At 50.4% G+C, this 14,981-nt stretch overlaps 8 protein-coding genes across 8 annotated transcripts; 3 read left to right on the top strand and 5 right to left on the bottom strand.

The window, feature by feature from the left end:
• Positions 1-85: 85 nt before the first annotated feature.
• Positions 86-721, bottom strand: ACHE_20021A (uncharacterized protein; the record flags this gene model as incomplete). The annotated part of the gene is made up of 3 exons (XM_043284277.1): positions 86-134; positions 182-472; positions 522-721. The coding sequence occupies 3 exons, from the start codon at positions 719-721 to the stop codon at positions 86-88; spliced, it is 540 nt and encodes a 179-aa protein (XP_043133085.1).
• A 934-nt stretch (positions 722-1,655) lies between these two features.
• On the top strand, positions 1,656-1,929 carry ACHE_20022S (uncharacterized protein; the record flags this gene model as incomplete). Its single annotated transcript, XM_043284278.1, has 2 exons — positions 1,656-1,767; positions 1,820-1,929. 2 exons carry the CDS (start codon positions 1,656-1,658, stop codon positions 1,927-1,929), a joined length of 222 nt encoding a protein of 73 aa, XP_043133086.1.
• A 328-nt stretch (positions 1,930-2,257) lies between these two features.
• On the bottom strand, positions 2,258-3,266 carry ACHE_20023A (putative secondary metabolism biosynthetic enzyme; the record flags this gene model as incomplete). The annotated part of the gene is made up of 4 exons (XM_043284279.1): positions 2,258-2,526; positions 2,593-2,632; positions 2,688-2,798; positions 2,850-3,266. The coding sequence occupies 4 exons, from the start codon at positions 3,264-3,266 to the stop codon at positions 2,258-2,260; spliced, it is 837 nt and encodes a 278-aa protein (XP_043133087.1).
• An 883-nt stretch (positions 3,267-4,149) lies between these two features.
• ACHE_20024S (uncharacterized protein) lies at positions 4,150-5,833 on the top strand (the record flags this gene model as incomplete). The annotated part of the gene is made up of 6 exons (XM_043284280.1): positions 4,150-4,331; positions 4,393-4,509; positions 4,561-4,619; positions 4,739-5,166; positions 5,217-5,627; positions 5,681-5,833. 6 exons carry the CDS (start codon positions 4,150-4,152, stop codon positions 5,831-5,833), a joined length of 1,350 nt encoding a protein of 449 aa, XP_043133088.1.
• Positions 5,834-6,243: 410 nt separating this feature from the next.
• On the bottom strand, positions 6,244-8,349 carry ACHE_20025A (uncharacterized protein; the record flags this gene model as incomplete). The annotated part of the gene is made up of 4 exons (XM_043284281.1): positions 6,244-6,395; positions 6,453-8,124; positions 8,180-8,216; positions 8,276-8,349. The coding sequence occupies 4 exons, from the start codon at positions 8,347-8,349 to the stop codon at positions 6,244-6,246; spliced, it is 1,935 nt and encodes a 644-aa protein (XP_043133089.1).
• A 402-nt stretch (positions 8,350-8,751) lies between these two features.
• ACHE_20026S (class II fructose-bisphosphate aldolase) lies at positions 8,752-9,765 on the top strand (the record flags this gene model as incomplete). Its single annotated transcript, XM_043284282.1, has 4 exons — positions 8,752-8,834; positions 8,882-9,261; positions 9,322-9,445; positions 9,498-9,765. The coding sequence occupies 4 exons, from the start codon at positions 8,752-8,754 to the stop codon at positions 9,763-9,765; spliced, it is 855 nt and encodes a 284-aa protein (XP_043133090.1).
• Positions 9,766-10,054: 289 nt separating this feature from the next.
• Positions 10,055-11,250, bottom strand: ACHE_20027A (arabinan endo-1,5-alpha-L-arabinosidase; the record flags this gene model as incomplete). Its single annotated transcript, XM_043284283.1, has 4 exons — positions 10,055-10,190; positions 10,248-10,333; positions 10,381-10,857; positions 10,990-11,250. The coding sequence occupies 4 exons, from the start codon at positions 11,248-11,250 to the stop codon at positions 10,055-10,057; spliced, it is 960 nt and encodes a 319-aa protein (XP_043133091.1).
• Positions 11,251-12,042: 792 nt separating this feature from the next.
• Positions 12,043-14,447, bottom strand: ACHE_20028A (transcription factor domain-containing protein; the record flags this gene model as incomplete). The annotated part of the gene is made up of 4 exons (XM_043284284.1): positions 12,043-13,344; positions 13,408-14,116; positions 14,167-14,310; positions 14,371-14,447. 4 exons carry the CDS (start codon positions 14,445-14,447, stop codon positions 12,043-12,045), a joined length of 2,232 nt encoding a protein of 743 aa, XP_043133092.1.
• Between the last annotated feature and the right edge of the window lie 534 nt (positions 14,448-14,981).

The raw sequence follows: 14,981 nt of genomic DNA on the forward strand, positions 1-14,981 counted from the left end.
CCCACCAAATGCATTGGCGAGAGAGCTGCCGGCATAGAACCAGGCAATTCGATGACCCAACTGCCCACATTAGTCCCGATCACTTTCATTGCGTGTTTGGCAAACAAACCTCTTGCCGGGTATACCAACTCGACCTGTTCAGTCAGTCTCTGAGTTGTAACGGGTTTTGACAGTGACTTACATCAGCATCACGGCTCCAGGGAAGAATGGTGCCTCAACAAATCCCAGAAAGAACCGGGCCACCACCAACCCCGTGAACGAAGTTACTGCCGCTTGACAGGCCGAGATGACTCCCCAGATGGCCATGGAGATGCCCAGGAAAAGCGACGGTCGGATCTTTGTCAGAAGCAAATTCGACGGCAGCTGCATGAGGAGGTAACCGACAAAGAGGATGCTTGTCGCTAGATTATAGTCGGTCCCCTTCATTCCCAGGTCCTTCTCGAGAGTACCAAGACGTGCTTGCGACAAGTTACTGCTCACGTCAGCCGCTGCATATTCCGATAAGAAAGCTTGTTGCGCACTTTCGATCCAAGAAATTTAACAGATACATCAGCACTAGGAACGGCAGCAGATGCCAGTCGACCTTGCGCAACACCTTCCGGGTCATTCGCTGGTGCCATTCCGGCCCTTTGGCGGCATAGGCCTGGTACAAGATATCTTGCTCTGTCTGGTCATCTTTTGTCCCACGGTACTCCACGAACTCTTCGGTTGTCTTGTCCATGGTGCTCGTGCTCGTCGACAATGACCCCGTGGTTTCCCAGAGCCGCCATTCTCAGGCTTTATAGCAACCATGTTGATCGACATCGACAGCTCGTGTGCGGGGCATTTCCGAATGAGGGGAATCGACCCCAGCTTGACAGAATCTGGGGAAAACGTGTGGGGTGAACATTCGGTGTATCGTTCACCGAGCTGCATTGATCACGGGTTTTCATTCTGAATCTGGCCCGGGATAGATGTGCATGGTTGCATTGGCGCTAGGTCTCGGAAATGCTCTTCCATGCTGCCAGGGGTGCTGTACCGTACCATTTGCGCGTGGACAACAAGGGTCATAGTAGGTAAGGGATGGAACGGTTAGGGCACGAAACTGTCGAGGACTTGATAATGGGCGTTCTAGACAAAACTCCCATACCGAGTACAGTCCTAGATGCCCCCGGAATCGGAGCACTGTTTCCGGTACGCGATCTGCACCGCCACATAACGACGTCATCAGCCACGAGTGGCCGTGCACCTAGTTCTTTGACGTCATCTACCGAGGGGTACTACTCTACTCTACTTTGTGTAGTCTGTACTGACTATGTATACAGCATGGCTAACTTGATATACCCCTGGGTACATATATCGCTCTGCCAATGTACAACGTGCTATTCATAGCATCTGATATCACCGATGATCGGTCCTAGCAAGATAAAGTTGAAATGACGATGAGATCCGGTTGTGGCGATTCCCGCATGCGAATCACACCTTGACTTGAAGTGGAGTGCAATCTCCCGTAAGGTTCAGGAAGTCGATTCTCTGGTACGGAAACGGAGGGAAGAAAAGGGGCGTTCCAAAGCTATATAAAGGCCTCGTCCGGTCCTGTTCCTGCCTTTTCAACAACCATCCTCTTCTATATCTACCTCCTTCAGAGATACTCATATTCACGGCATACTACCACCATGGACAAGCTTTCCGGTCTCGCATCCAAGCTCGGCGGCAAGGGCCAGAGCAACCAGCAGGGCGGCAGCAGCAGCGGTGGCTCTGGCAACCAGGAAGACTACGTCGACAAGGGTGTGTTCTACCTAGACGAGTCCATGAAAGCATTCAATGCTAATGACCACAGGTCTCGACTCTGTTGAAAAGAAGTTTGGCGCCGACCCGTCCAAGCTGCGGGACACCAACGAAAAGGTCACTGACGCCGGTCGCCAGCAGTTTGAGAGCCGGACTGGGTAAGTGGTTCATGCTGTTAGACTCCGATTGCACTTTCTAATACCTCGTCAACAGCAAGCACGTTCCGGAAAAGTTCTCCAACTAAATCGGATCTCTTCGTTTTACCATAATGGCGTTTTGGAAGGATAGCTGGATTATATAATGGATTAATTGTGTCAGAAGACCGACACGGTTATGCATATAATGAATGTTGAACGTCTTTGAATCGGATATAGCCATCGATTTCAGTAGTCTTATAGTATTTAATTCCTCGCCCAGCAGAAGATACTTGATGAAACATGCAAATGCACAATGTCAAAAGAAAAGATGCATCACCTGTTATGCTCATCCACTACCATGCTCCAACAATGCCGGCGATCGGAATGTCAATCCCCGTAGTATACGAGCTCCCATCACTCAACAGGTATACGTAGGCACCTCCCAGCTCTCGAGGATCTGCCAGACGCGGCATCCCACCGTAGTATTGCATCTTGAGGTCCCAGTCGGGCGCGTGTTCGACATAGTAGGTCATGGCTGTTCTCACGAATCCCGGCGAGATACTGTTGACACGAATGCCGTGTTTGCTCCATTCCATGGCTAACGTGTGGCACATATTGCGGACTTACGGACACCGACAGGTTAGCTGGTCCAACGAGAGAAAAAGTTTAGCATAGAATGTGAACTTACCGGCCGCTTTTGTCGCACCGTAGGGAGCAGAGGGAGCAGCCTGAAAACAATTAGTGCTTCACTTCGTCGTGTCGAATAGACCGGACTTCACTCACTCGATTTGGCCGATACGAAGTCATGCTCGCTGTCATGACGATCGATCCCTTGATGCCCAGCTCCATGAATTTCCGTGCGAAAATCTGAGCGCAAAAGTATGCCCCGAAGACCTGCGATGGTCAGTCTGGGCAAAGGGACCGAACAATCCAGGAAGTACTCACATTGAGATTGAACAGCTTTTCCAATTCTGGACGGTCGAATTGAAGCGCCGGTTGGTGTTTGGTCATGCCAGCGTTGGCAACTAACCCATCGACCCGTCCGTTCTCCTCCACGATCTGATCAACGGCTTTCTGAATGCTCTCCTCCGACGTCACATCCGTTTGAATGTATCGGAAATTCGGGTGTTTCTTCTGCAATCCTGCAAAGTCCTCACCCGGCTCCATGAGATCCAGCGAGTAAACAACCTTGGCCGAATTGGCAAAGCAGACCTCTGCGATTCCGAGACCAATCCCTCGATTCGCACCGGTAATTGCGATCACTTTCTCCGCCAGCGTGATTTGCCAGGTGAAATTTGAGCTGGGCATGGTGTTAACGTAGGACTGTTCCCCATTGTTGGTTCCATTCTCGGTCGCAGTCATTATGATCAAAGTAAAATATATCGGTGTACAATCACTTCGCAAGATATCAATTGAGGGATGCCGAAAGCGTGGGGGCCTTTGGATTTAAGAGACGGGCTCTTTAATACTCCTGTTCTACCCCACATGCACACGACTCTCACGTCGCAATGATGAAGCTTGTTTGGCCATTCTCCAAACTAGAAAATCGGCTATGCCCCGACGCCCCAGATTTTTCGGCTCGAGGCCCTCCACGCTCGGTTCGTATCGCGGTAATCCTGAATGTTCCTCAACGGGGGCGAATGGGATAGTTTTTCTCTGTAAACTATTTGACGTCAACAAAATATAGACAGAGCCGTTATAGCCGTGAGGGTTTTGTTCAGCGAATCGATCTGTCAGATTACCCCGGATACCTTGGCTTTCCCAGTCGGCACGGTTTCGAGTAAGCCGATCTGCCTCGACTCGAGGCATTCTCGGCCCCCGCAAAGATGTATGCTGCCGTCAAGCTTGTCAGATCCCTCCACTTCTGGGGCTGTTAAAAATGGCCTCAATGAGAGGCGAATAGACTTTGCGGGGAAACGTGGGTGTTTTGTGGAGGTGGACATTATCAGCCCAATGGAACATGACAGCGCGGGGTGCAGATGGCAGTCTTGTTATCCAGAAAGCCAACCAGATAGAGACATCAAGTATATCCCTGTCTGCATTTATGCCGTCTTTGGACATGCATGCTTATCCATGGCGGCATCTTCCTATCAATGACGCTGATTCCTGGGAATGTTACAAGATCCCGGACACATGCTGTATGCAAGGAAAGAGATAAATATCGGCGGCGGCCTGGGGTGCTGGAGACAACCTCCATAGCTCTGTTGCGGTTGCTATCAAACAATTCACCGACCTACTTCAAGACATGACGGCTAGTCTCGATATCGAAGAGAAAGGGGAAATCACTTCTAAAGAGATCGAAAATGCAGGCCCAGATGCCCCGTTTTGGTCTCCGGAGGAGGAGAAATCTCTAGTGAGGAAGATCGATTTGGTTCTCCTGCCAATGGTCTGGATTATGTACTTGCTGTCGTACATGGACCGAACAAAGTATGTGGATTTTGATGGAGCACATCGTAGTAGCAGGAACGGATCTGACACAGGATCACAGTATCGGAAACGCAAAGATCTCGGGCATGGAGACCGATTTGGACTTGACGTCGAACCAATATTCCATTGCTTTGGTTGTTTTCTTTATCGGCTATGTCGTCTTTGAAGTTCCCAGCAAGTATGTATATCCATGACTCTTTCTAGTTATAGGCTAACATGTCGGGTATAGTATGCTCCTCAGTCGAATCAGACCATCGTTGTTCCTGTCAGGGATCATGACGCTGTGGGGTGCATTAACCTGTGTCATGGGCGCCGTCAAGAACTTCAAGCACCTCGTGGCTTTGCGCGCAATCATAGGCGAGCACCAAAGGAACCTCATTTCCGAATAATTTAACTAACTGTCATAGGTTGTGTCGAGGCAGGCTTCGCACCAGGCGTTCTCATGGTGATTGCATCTTGGTACAAGCGGACAGAGCAGTCCAAGCGATTTGGTATCTACATCTCCGCTGCCATTCTATCCGGTGCATTCGGAGGCCTTCTTGCGGCCGTAATAGTCAAGGGACTGGAAGGAACACACGGTATCAGAGGCTGGCGTTGGCTCTTTATCGTGGAAGGAGCTGCAACGATTGGCGTTGCCTTGGTTGCTGCATTTGTCCTTCCGGACTTTCCTGCCACGTCGAAAAGGTTTTCGGAACGACAGCGAAGTGTTGCGGTTGCTCGATTAGCAGACGACGTCACAGCCATGACCCAAGATAGTGAGCAAATATCACCACAGAGAGCCATGGTTGATTCTGTCAAGGATTGGCGAACCTGGATGTTTGTCGTAGGGTATATGGTACGTCCTCATCCCCAGTTCCCGTGTAGAGCGAAACTGACAATTACCAGGTTATCGTTGGATCTAGTACGCTGTCGTACTTCTATCCCACATTAATCGAAGGTCTCTTCGGAGACTCTTCCACCGAGAGAACAAATTTCCTGACAATCCCTATTTACGGTGTTGCATTTGTCTGTACATTAATCACATCCTATTTCAGCGATAAGATCCCCTCATGGCGAGGCCTCATCATCTCATGCTGGTTGATTTTCTCGCTTATATGCTCAATCGCAGTGTGTGCAGTATATGACTACACCGCTCGATATGCGTTCCTCGTGCTCATGGCATCGGGTCTCTGGACAACAAATGGAATGAGTCTTGCCTATGCGTCATCGGCATTTTCGAACATGCATCCTCAGACCAGGGGCGTAAGTCTCGCATTGGTGAACGCACTAGGAAACCTAGCGCAAATCTACGGCTCGGTCAGTATTGCAACCTGCACGAACAAACAACTTTGATACTAATAATGTTCTAGTACTTGTTCCCGGACTCTGACAGTCCGAAATATATCATGGGATTCTCCGTTATCTCAGCAATGTTGGCCTTGGGCGTTGTAGTATACTTGGCGTTGCACTTCTGGTTCCGTCGTCGAGCGAAGCGAGCAGAGAATGAGCGACCCGAGGGATGACGATAGATAATGGCCATGAGAAATGATAATGATACAATGCATTCCTATATACCAAAGATTTGGGTCTTTAGAACGAATATGTGTCATTTGGACCAAGATCGATCACTTTCACGAACTAGTGCCCCTCTTAAGGGAATTTGATGGCCCAAACGCTCTCTGCTTCTGTATAAACAGCGATCACGTACTCAGAGATACAAGGGATGTCTAAGAGGTCCCAGAACAACAGGGGTCGCCGACAGTATACCATGGCTGTTAGTGTGATAGTGCATTGGAGAGATTAGTTGATTGCTGGACTCTGGCGGGATCGGCCGGCTCTCTCCAGACAAGAGTATGTGACCATTCATTCAGTACGGAACTATTATTCCGCTGTTTCGGAATAAGAGTAGAAGATTTGCCGCATTCGACAGGCTTTAACCAGCGAAGGCAGAAAGTTCATCTTTTTGATATTCCGATTCAAGCTCCTTCCTCAATGAATCGGCAGGCCAACGAACCCGACACTGAAAGATCTCGATGAGATCCAACAGCGCTGTTCGTTCATGGGGAGCATGGACACTCATTCCAGCTGAACGGGAATTCGGGTTAGCAAGTGGTATTAATTTGGGAGAAAGGGCTTCAATACCTCCAAGTAGACAGTTGAGCGACACGAGACTAGCAGGGACATCGTTCTCTTTGACCATGCGCGCTATTCCGCAGACGGTATTGACAGATGCTGCAAGCAGTCTTTGCGCTGCGCGGTAGTCCTGGAGGCCGCCAATTGATGGACGATGCAATACTACCAAGATGCGGGCTAAACTGTGCAGCTGTACAGCCGCCGCGTAAGGAGGAGGGTGGATCCAGATTGGTGGAAAGACCTCGGAAGTCTGCTTCAATGGGAGTGGCCTGAATTCCCGCGGCAGGTAATCTTGCCACTCCTGCAGCATGAAAAGCAATTCGTTCCCCCGCTCCAGGCGTTGCTGTATGTCGATGGTCTCTGATTCTTCCCGGGAGGCGTAGTTCACGCATTGTGATAGTAGATAGTAGGCACGACAAGTGAACTCGGCAGCATTTAGCATGGAATACTGCTTCCGAGGCTGAAAGAATGAGAAAACTCGGCGACGCTCTCGCATGGCTACCCAGACATCTTGTCGAAGCCAGGCCCACCAAACCCCCTGTCGAACACCTCCCGATTCACCGTTATTATTCTGGAATCGCTGGATCCAGAAAACCCCCTTGAGATGTCGTTCCCAATCATAGTTGGAACCGTCAACCATTTCATACGTGCTAATGAGAAGGGCCGTGCAAATCAACTCGGCGCTGCGAGTGTAAGAAGGATATTGCATGGCCTTGTTCAAATACTGCAGTGTTTCGTAGTAATATTGAACAGCAACATTGCGATTGACTGTGGAAGCAACCTCCTTCTCAGAATCTGCAATGTCGAAAGAGTTGACTTTTTCGGGAGCTGTACCATTGTGTTGATACTGATTAGTCTCGCTCCACAGCGAGAGATGTCGTGCTGAGAGAGCTAAAAGCGCCTTCATCAATCCGATATTCCTCAGAGCCAGGTGCGGCAGTGTGGTAGAAAGTTGCAGTGTCGGGTCAAAGAAATCCATCCAGGCGCCTAGTGTCCGCACAAAATGGTTGAACATGAAATGACCCTGGTCCGACAGTTCAATGGGAGTCGCAGTATTCCAGGAGGAATATTCATCTGGCAATGATGTCGGTGCATCATCCACTGGTGCCGCGGCTAGTCTTTCGTCGATCTCAGGGTCCCTCCGGAAAGAAGCCGCTTGAAAGCTTTCACGTTCGCGCTGGTTACGAGGCTGCAAAACCGGGCTTTGTGGTAGAGCGACCGGGGATTCTACTGCCACCGATGAAGGAACTCGCTGTGGTGGAGATAATAGAAAGTCTCTATCCGCGTTGGCAGCGTCATTTGCAAGTAGTTCGAACCAGCTTAACGGTGCCAATCTGTTGGATGTGGACGAAGACTCTGTCCCGGGTGACGGTGCATATCCCGGGGGCGACAGCGGACTCACCCCCTGGCCGTGCCGAGAAACAGCTCTAGCAGAACTCAGGCCTGGCGATGTCGTGAATGATTTCCGAGGGGTGGCATCGGTGGGATGTTGAACGGGTTGTTCTTGATGGCATGCGTCCACCAAAACTCGCAGGGGCTCATGGATTTGCGACTGCGGTGAGGTTACACGGTGGATAGTTCCATCGGAAGAGGAAGCATCAATCTGTTGTGATGCAGTATCGCCACCACCATAAACGCATGGGCGTTGGCCCTTGGCGCAAGGCCCGCATTGCGGACGAACCTGGTACGTTGGGATCAGTTGCCGCTATTGGAGAACCAACTGGCTAACTACTAACTTCGTCGCATTTGACATGGCGTCGCTTGCAAACTAGGCTATTTCCGTCAGTGACATTTCACGCGACGCGACCATATAGAATGCGAATAGAACGGACCATCCGGTGGTGGCACGCAGTCCCCTGCCTCGGGACTTTCGTGGCTTGCGGATGCCACGCGAAGCGTCCGCCATGACGTATTTCGGAGATAAGTATTAGCCCTACTGCACGTCTCAGGCGATCTATGCACGATAAAGGGCGATTCTTCGGCGGCGGGGGAGGTGGGCACCCAGAGACGTAAGGTGGTCGACTCGAGAGTCTCGGTGGTATCAAGTCGCAACGAGGTTCGAGTGGGCATTTTTCGGTGCGGTGGAGCAAAGTTTGATTGGCGAAAAGCCTCTCTCTCTCGGAGCATTCCAGAGCCCCCGGCTCCATCGGCGGAACCTCGAGACGAGCTTTTCGGTGCAACAATTATTTGCATTTGCGGGGTTCGAAGGTAGGTGGAGGGTTGGTGATAATGATGACAACCCCAATTGATTTAAACGGCTGTCCTGGATCAATTGATTAGAATCACACTTCATAAAGCGTGTGTCAAAATGGCCTGGCGTTCGAGAAACAAAACACTGCAAATCCTCGAGGCAGCAGAGAAGGGGCGATATGGCATTCTGGCAGCCATCGTGTTAGTGCGATCCGATAAAATAAAGACAAGACAACTGACAAGACCAGATATAATGTTGAGCATATCACGGCCTTTGTTCGCGCAGCGGAGAGTCGCAAATCGCCCCTGATCATTCAGCTATTTCCTTCGGCCTTAACCCAGACACCATCGTTGATCCATGCGGCCGCAGCAGCAGCCAAAACAGCATCAGTACCTATCTCTGTTCACTTGGATCATGCGCAAAATTACGACCAGATCAAATCGGTCGCTGACAATTTGCCATTCGATTCGATAATGGTGGATATGAGTCACTATGAGAAAGAGGAGAATCTATCCAAGACGAAAGTATTGCGCGAGTACTGCCATGTTCGGGGAATCGCGGTGGAAGCCGAAACGGGGCGGATTGAAGGAGGAGAAGATGGGATATCGGATACGGGAGATCTGGCTGGTATGGACATCAATCAACATAGATTCTGTGCCAGTTTCGTGATAGCTAACCTAGCCTCAGGAATCCTGACGAACGCGGAAGACGTGGAAGAATTTATCAGCGCCGGAATTGATCTCCTGGCCCCGAGCGTAGGCAATCTCCATGGTGATTACGGTCCCAAGGGACCCCATCTCGACATGGATCGGTGAGAAGAATGTACTCAATATGCGAAGAGTGACAGCTAACGCGATGGATAGACTACAGAGCATATTCGACGCGTTGAATGGCCGTGTTCGTCTCGTGCTTCACGGCACCAACGACTTTCCCCCAGATCTGTGCAAAGTGTGCATTGAGGCAGGCGTTACCAAATTCAACGTCAACAAACTCGTTTTGCAGCCGTGGCAAGACTATCTTCGAAGGAATGTCAACAAGCCCCTGACGCAGGTGATGGATGAAGGGATAGATGTATTGACGAAGGAGGTAGAGCGTTGGATGGATATCATGGGTAGCAGTGGAAAGGCATAGCGTATAGACCGATAGAAAATGACTGTTGCCAAATTGAGCTTGTGTGGGATCAAGACGTATGATGGTGAGGAGAAAGTCGCAATGCTTAGCCCCGTAGCCACGTCTTTCTTCTCTTCGTCTTCACACTTATTCTTACGCATCACTGTGACTGAGGAAGCTGAGCTATCTTCTCCGCAAGATCTTTCTGTATACGATTGGATGAAGATTAACATGAAGTGTATTTGTCAGTTACTCAATTTCGCATCTGCTACATCCCTCTGTCATATTCAAGATGCTAAATGAACATCTCCTATACCACCGGCCATCCACTGGAGAAATCGATCGCGTTCCATCCAAAAAGCTTCTGGTTGTCCGCATAGCCAACCGTCGTGTCGACATAATGATAGTAAAGAACGGGGCCAAGATCCGGGTCGGTAAAGACGCCCCTGCGAGAAGTCAGCTTCAGGATGCTATTCAGCAGGTACAAAGAGCAAGAGACATACTGTCCACCAGGTCCATAAACATTGTCATGGCTCTCAAGAACAACTGTTCCTCCACCCTCCGTGCAGGCAGTTCCAGTCGCGTCAACCTGGAGTCCCGTTAGCTTGCGCTTCAGAGAGATAGCTGGACACATACAAAGCCACCAGTAGCTGAGGAAGACCGGCAGACTTTGATTTTGTATTCATCTCCATCAGCCGGCCTGGATGTGTCATAACCACAACACGCTCCAGCAGAATAGAAAAGGTAGTAATAACCGCCATATTTGTACAGGTACGCTCCCTCTACAGCATGTTCACCGTTCGGGTCGAAGGCAATGTTGTATGACGACGAAGCAGCCTTGGTCGCAGCAGAGTTCATCGGGGCTTGGAATATATCTTGCCAAAAGGAACCAAATGTCAGGTAGTAAGTACCGTCATCGTTCAAGAGATTTGCGTCGATGGCATTGTACGATTTTGAAGAGCTGGACGAAATTCCCGTCGCTCCATGGTCGTTCCAAGAACCCTCGTCCATTGTGTCGGATGTCGCTAGTCCAATTGCAGAGTCTTGCGAGCCGGACGTCGACACTGTATAGTAAACATGGTAAACACCGTTGACATTTTGAACATCAGGCGCCTAGTTCAATTAACCAACAGTCAGTTCAAATTCCGAGAAAATTAATGAGTCTCATTAGTGCCTTGGGACTAGTCTAGGAGGCGAATGCTGAGTAAAATGGAGAAGAAAAGGAGAATAGAAAGACAGGCATACCCAGAGATCGTCATTACCAGCCTTGTTGATTGACGACCCATCCGGGACCACAGATCCCACGGCTGTCCACGGTCCCTCAATGGACGATGATTGGGCATACGAGATCTTGTTCCCCGTTGAGAAGCGGAAATATACACCGTCGTCTCGTTGAATCAACCCTGGATCATGGACATTGCACGCACCAGAGCAACTGCCTGGATTGGCATATCCATGAACCTGGAGAACAAAGAGCGATAAGGCGGCTGCGCAGATGGTATACATTGCTGCAATGATGCGACAGAGGATTAGAACGTTTTATGAGACATGGTCGACTATTTAAATCCGTCAATGCCCTCGGAAGACCCAGCATGTCGAGGCGATCGAGAGAGATTTTTTTCAACATTGAAGCGCCCAGTCATTAACGGTGCATCACACGTTGTAGGACGCTAACCAAGCCCGCCCCATTTAACCGATAGGAAATCAATTACATGTCATACAAGTCTCCGGCAAATATATTGAAGCCGCGGATAAAGTAGATCCTGGGATCCAAAATGATCCACTCGGGTTATTTATAGAACGCCGATGCACCAGACGCAGTGGCTTTGCTCTATCTGAAGCTGTAGGAAGACACTTGGGAAAGCAAAGAGAGTCCCTTGAAACCGTCATACTGATAGACCTGTTTTAAAGTGGAGCCGGTATACATTGCTTCATTCTCGGAGACTGAAACTGCCGGCATTTTGGCGCTGTGCTATCGCGACTTAACAGAACAGATCCAGCATCAACGCGGGGTACTGCAGGCGTTGAAGAAGACCCACAGGACTTATGATTCCGGTTAATATAGACCATATAGAGTATTAACCGCAGAAGATGTATCACTCGGGCATAGTCGCATACAGGTACCTGCAGGCACGCATGTCGCGCTCATTTTGATTATCCGGTGAGACATTGTGGGCCATGCCGATTGGTCTGTCCCTGTCAGGGGAAGGATTGTTTGTCCATGAACGTATTTAGGCCAAGAGAAGTCTCCACCACTTCATCACGCCGACTGACTAAATTGCCTAGAATGTACTATGCCTATAGCAGCCCAGCCATCACCCTGGTCAATGCCTCATCCTCCGCGTGAATAGCATCCGATAGACGCGCATCACTGGTCTGGACGAACGCGCCATGGCCATTGCCGTCTGCGTTGACCTCCGTCTCAATTTGCGGATCAAAATACAGCCCTCCCGCCAGCTCGAAGAAGCTTGTCAGGTCCTCGCAGCCATTATTGGTATCCGTTGGGAGAGTAACAGGTGTCGCTGTAGACCAGGCCGTAGAAGGCTGCTCCGTGGGAACACTGTGTATTGCTGATTGGATATGCGGTGAAGAAGATGTCGAAACAGGATTGGACGTATGTGCCATATGGTTTGAAATTGAACTGGCTTGATAAGCATGAGCGCTTGCAGAGGCAGCATTCTTATTTCCCTGATCATGGGTGCGTGGTTTACCCCCATCCCAATGCAATGGGATAAGCTTCAAACTGCGAATGACTTTCTGTAGTCGTCGCGATGTCCGGGCTCTAGTTGATGATCGTCTCACCAAATCTACAGCCGAATAAAACTCTGGGCGACAAACTTGACTGAAACGGTTGGGAGCATGCAGGACAGCCAGGAACAACGCAGCTAATGCAGAAAGCAGAAAGTAATTAAACGGCTCTGGGCGCTGGAAGTACAAGACTGAAACACGACTAAAGCAGTCCAGCATGTGCACAGTCCTTTTGGCTGTCTCAACAGCGACGGAGGCGCCCGAGAAATCAGCCTCGATGCTTTCCGTGCTCAGCAAATTTTGGCGATATACCAGGATGCGTAGCTGGTTAGCCTGTAAAGCCAGCAAAACCTGCTGCATCACTATGCTATCAGGAGGCGGGTCAGACCCGGGACTTTGGAACTGCGACGGATCAAACCGGAGTTCTGGAGGAATGGATTGGATCCATTGCTGAACTTGGAAGTCGAGATAAGAGCAACGATCGGACGTGGAAGAGCGTGGCCGACTGGGCCAGCCCACAACCAAGCCCCAAATCTTGGTGCTCAGCCGGGCGTAGTTGATCATACAGGTAAGATACGGGGTTGCAGCACCTGGCTCTGGCAGATTGGTGTCCATATCCGAGTCTTGGATGGCGAACGGGAGACCAGTGCCAAAAGACCACTTGCGATCGAGCACATAGATGCACCAGAACAGACGACTAGCCCAGTTGCATTGCAACTCACCAGGAAAGACACCGCCGGTTCGCAGCCAGGTCTCTTGTCGGTGCAGGCCGAGCTGCATGGACCCTCGAACTGCCAGGCCAATTTGACGCCACGCGATGACTTCGTCGTCACGGTATGAATGGAAAATAGACTATAAATGTTATCTTTGCATCAGCCATGTACTCTTCGCGAGCCACTTCGATACGCGACTTACCAGCAAGGCCAAAATCAGCAACTCTTTCATATCAACGTCGGCAATCTTAACTCGAGTAGCAAACTCATCCTCCACAATGTCTGCCAACTGCGCCGCTCTTTCACTGCGGCCGTGTGATTCCGCTAGCAAGGCCGTCGCCAGAATCATTTTGATGACAGACGCATCGCGTGCAAAGAACCAGTCCTGGTCCGTTGCGTTGGACACTGCTGATGCATTACCACCCCCACGAAAGAAATCAACGATATACGTGCGCACGCTGTCCAGGTCGACACAAGGATACATGATGCCCACCGACTGCTCGTAGACCGACAGCAGGCGAAGAGATTCAGCTAGTCCTAGCTCCGTGATAGGATCCCCAGTCGTCAGAATTACCTCTGATGCCGACGGACTGGACTCTTCGCCGTCACTGACACTCCTACGGCGCGCGGTAAGCCCGAACTCTGCACTCGTAGGGCCAATGTATGTTGGGGATTTGGGTGGGTTGAGAATGCGACCAAGCGCGGCACCGGTGCTGCTGGATGTCGTTCCCGTTCCCGAAGCTGATGCAGCAGCCGGTGTATACACGCTGGATACCTGAGGGTTGGTGGTTCGATTGCTATCACGGTGGCCTAGCACCGTTTCCATTTCGCGCATACGAGCGGCCATCAATTGCATCTCACGCTGGAGCGTTTCGATCTTGCGATCCACGATGCGAAATTGGGAGTCCACCCTGACAATGTCAATTACATCCAGCGGTATCTAGTCGAACAGCAAACTCACCGGCCATCCTGCGATTCTCCCACATCAGGGGTTCTGGTCGCGACATGGGCGTTGGTCGTATAAACGCACTGGACGCCGTCACGTTCACAGCGCGCGCAGACAATCTCACCACTACATTTTAACTTGCGACGCTTACATTCATTGCTGCATATACACTAGACATCAATTGCAGATTCCATGAGAGAAAGCGGTAACGCAACATACCAAGCCACCTGCGTATACCGGGCACGTTTTCTGGTCCGAGGCTGTTCCGACGAATTGCGCGGGGCTTCCGAGCTCATTGTACGTCGGCAGATCGGTACTGAGCAGAAGCAATCATGATACAAATGAGAAATATCATGCGATTGTCGCAACAAGGCAGGGGCAAACGCTCCGGAAGAGAAAAATGACGACGAGGCGATTCCGGCCGATTGCGGAATTTGTTCCGAGCCTCCGAGGCTATCCAAAAAAGGAAGTCATGGAGAGTACATGGAAGACATTCAACATTGCGTTTAGCCCTGATTCAAAATCGCTCTCTTAGTAGCGCTGATTTATGACCATGTAGTTTGCACCAAGTGCTCATTCAGGGGGTCCATCCCATCTCGAAATTGACGCCACTCATATATCCGATTATCGGCACCTGATAGGGAACTCAACGTCATGCCGGAGTACTAGAAGAACCCCGCGGCTCATCTTACTCTACTCTACCCTACCCCGGATTAATACATCTACAAAATTGTCCTTATTTGACATGTTGAAGGATATTCCATCGTTTGCAGCCGGGTGCAAATTATCACGAGTACCGTTCTCAGGTCGTACACTATCCTCTTCTGCCA

The sequence above is a fragment of the Aspergillus chevalieri genome, chromosome 2, assembly GCF_016861735.1.
Source record: "Aspergillus chevalieri M1 DNA, chromosome 2, nearly complete sequence".
Classification (NCBI taxonomy): Eukaryota; Fungi; Ascomycota; class Eurotiomycetes; order Eurotiales; family Aspergillaceae; genus Aspergillus; species Aspergillus chevalieri.